This window comes from Solanum stenotomum, chromosome 2, assembly GCF_019186545.1.
Source record: "Solanum stenotomum isolate F172 chromosome 2, ASM1918654v1, whole genome shotgun sequence".
In the NCBI taxonomy this organism is placed as follows: Eukaryota; Viridiplantae; Streptophyta; class Magnoliopsida; order Solanales; family Solanaceae; genus Solanum; species Solanum stenotomum.
This window is the reverse complement of record NC_064283.1, coordinates 56736088-56739052: the sequence shown is the minus strand read 5'-3', so window position 1 is coordinate 56739052 and position 2965 is coordinate 56736088. Positions and strand designations below refer to the sequence as shown.

The 2965-nt window shown below is 34.4% G+C and overlaps 1 protein-coding gene across 2 annotated transcripts in view; it reads right to left on the bottom strand.

Annotated features, from left to right (window-relative positions):
• Window positions 1-337: 337 nt before the first annotated feature.
• Window positions 338-2965, bottom strand: part of LOC125856692 (uncharacterized) — a 13824-nt gene continuing 11196 nt past the window's right edge. The window contains exons 13-14 of one of the 2 annotated variants that reach the window (XM_049536305.1): window positions 1166-1353; window positions 343-568 (exon numbers count right to left, since the gene is read on the bottom strand). In XM_049536305.1, coding sequence (XP_049392262.1) covers window positions 380-568; window positions 1166-1353 — 377 coding nt within the window. In that variant the 3' untranslated portion in view covers window positions 343-379. Of the gene's footprint in view, window positions 569-1165; window positions 1354-2965 lie in introns of both variants that reach the window. The other variant, XM_049536307.1, reaches the window with a different exon arrangement.

The following is a 2965-nucleotide window of genomic DNA, read 5'->3' as shown; positions in this document are numbered from 1 at the left end:
ACATCCATGAAGGCAAAAGTGGATCGTGGATTTAAACCTAATAGGTTCAACCTTTACAAGTGTTTAGATTTTGATATTTTCCACATGTATTAAAAAAATGATGGGTTTAGTTGAATCCGCCTCTGGTCAGAAAGGTTAGTCAATAACAATGATAACATTTGAATGACATTGGAAAGAAAAATGACACTATCAGATGTTGAGAATAACACCATTTTCTCAACACTATCAAATGTTGAGAAAAATGCTGTGTTTCTCCCCAACTGTCAATAACAAACAGCATATATACATTAGTCCTAAGTTTATTTGGATCAATTTTCATTCTCAGAAATACACATTTTTCCATAATTATCAGACCAGTTTGAACAATTTAATCCATGCATTAGAGGCACTCTGCAAATTGAGGAGCTCCTAAGTCGAGCTCTTGTTTCATGATGCAGTTCATAAACCAGTCACTGCTGAAAGTCCATATTCCCTTCTTCACTGCTGACAATGCTTCATCCATGTCTTCTTCACAAGCAACGAATATGGTTTTAGATTCATCTTTCACTTGATTGAGTCCACGTATAACCTGAGAATTTGATAAGAAATGCACGTAAAAATAATTCAGGGGAAATGAAACATGTCTGTTGGGATAAATATTGTATGTATCTAAAAGTGTCTACACAATATATGCTCAGCAAAGGGAAGCCTTATGCACTAAACTCCATCTATGCACGGGACTACTGGAAGAGCCAGATCACATTGGATCTTATGTACGCAGCCTTACTTGCATTCCTGCAAAAGGCTGTTTCTGCAGCTTTAACTTATGACCTCTTGGTCACACCATGAAATTTTTTACCATTGTGTCAAGGCTCCCCCTTCTCCAACATATGCTCAATGGAGCTATAAAACATAAGGATGCCCTAAAACCAAATTCTGCTAAGAAAGTTGACAAGCGCTTCTAAATAACTTACTTCATTTCCTTTAGTTTCATTTTTTTTCCTGTTGTGGTTTTCTTTCAAGTAGAGAGAGCTCAAGTTTGACATGATTTTGGAACAACATAAACCTCATTTCTTACAACTATGTTTAAGTCCTAAACAAGTTGAGGTCAACTATATGAATCCATAAACAACATTTTGAATATTCCAAAAAATGCTTGCTCGATTAATAAATATTACTAACTCACATTGCCTCCTGCAGATTTTACAATGGCTGATAAGGTACCAACTGGAGGATGAACATGAGCTGCAAGACATATGTCATAACCCTTGAGAAGAGCCTGGGGGTATGCTTTTGCTCTAAGAACTGCCCCTTTTAGCTCACTTCTGTACTTAAGTTCATAGTCTTCATCCCTCAAAATAAAAGGCATTTCATCTGAAAAACCCAATGGCAACTGATCAACAAATGTCAAAAATATTCCAATTAAGGTCGCGTTTAATTGTCTTTCGAAAACAATCTCTCTGCCTTCATGAAGTAGGGGTAAGGTCTGTGTACACTCTATCCTCCTCAAATTCCACCTATGAGATTACATTGAGTACGTAATATGTTGTTGTTGTTGTATGCTTGACATTTAATTCTTTACTTCATTCTCTCTAGTTTCTTTGTTTTAAAAAAGAAGAAAAGAAATGAATTGTGATCATTTATTGTTAAGAAGATTCTTTGTTTGAATCTAGCTGCATTTCAGAGAAACTTTGGTATGTAAACAAACATAGGCATATAATTCACACGTTACGTAGAACCTAAGTTGCTCGTACTTTTCATTTTTTTGCCGTACCGTGTCGATACGACATGGGTGTGGGTGTGGGATCCGTGTCTAATTTGGTCAACCTATTTTGGGTACTTTGACCAAAATTAATGGGGAAAGTCTAGACAATTTTAATGATTGATGTAATCAATACAAAAGCTAAGTTGAAATTGAAGGAAATGAAATACCTTTTATATAGAAATTTCTATGTCACTCATTTTCCTTTGATCTCCTTCCAGGATTCTCTTCAAGTTCTCCACATAATATCTCATAATTTAGGTTTTATAACTCTATTTTTAGATGTTTTAATGATTTTTAGGCGAATCCGTGTACCCGTCTTCATACATAGATCCATATCTCCAAGTCTTAAAAATTAGATCAAATCCGGCCTTTAGATCCGCACCCGATTCCGAGTAACTTAGCATAGAACTAGTTGAGGTGCTTGCGAGCTGAATTGACACCACAATTAAGGACTCACAATTGACGTTCAAATTTGTTGTTTTAAGGATGATTTTAATTTTAAATCCAGAACGTTAAAATGATATTAACTGTCAGGAAGACTAGAATATGTCTTTGTTAGTGGGTTAAGTTAAGAATAAAGGCAGTCTTAGGGTGTGTTTGGTACGAAGAATGTTTTCTAATTTTTTCATGTTCTGTTGGCTTAAATATTTGGAAAATGTTTTCCAAATCAATTTATTTTTCTCAAATTTAAGGAAAATGACCTCCCTTCCAAAATTAAGGAAAACATTTATTAAAATTCTACTTCATCCTTTAATTTTTTTTCTTGCCCTACCTATAGCCCGTACCAGATTCTCACCATTCAAAAAAAAATATTACAATTTTTAAATTTTCTTATTTTTTAAATTTCAAATATATTTTAAAATCCCCCCCCCCCCCCCCATCCCCCCTCAAACCAAAAAAAAATTAAAAATATTTTTGAAAGATGTTTCAAATTTTAAGATTTTTTTACCTCACCCAGCCCTACCACCCCCTACCCCCAAAAATTGTTTTTGAAAATTATTTCAAATTTTTTAAAATTTTAACGCCACTTCTCTCGCCACCCCCTCTTCCGCCACCCCCATCAATTATTTTTGGAATATATTTCAAATTTAGAAAATTTTCAATTTTAACACCACCTCACCCCCCACCCAGGCCATCCCCGTCAATTATTTTTTTTAAAAATAATTTTTGAAAAATATTTCAAATTTAAAATATTTTTATTTATACGCCACCCCCTACCCC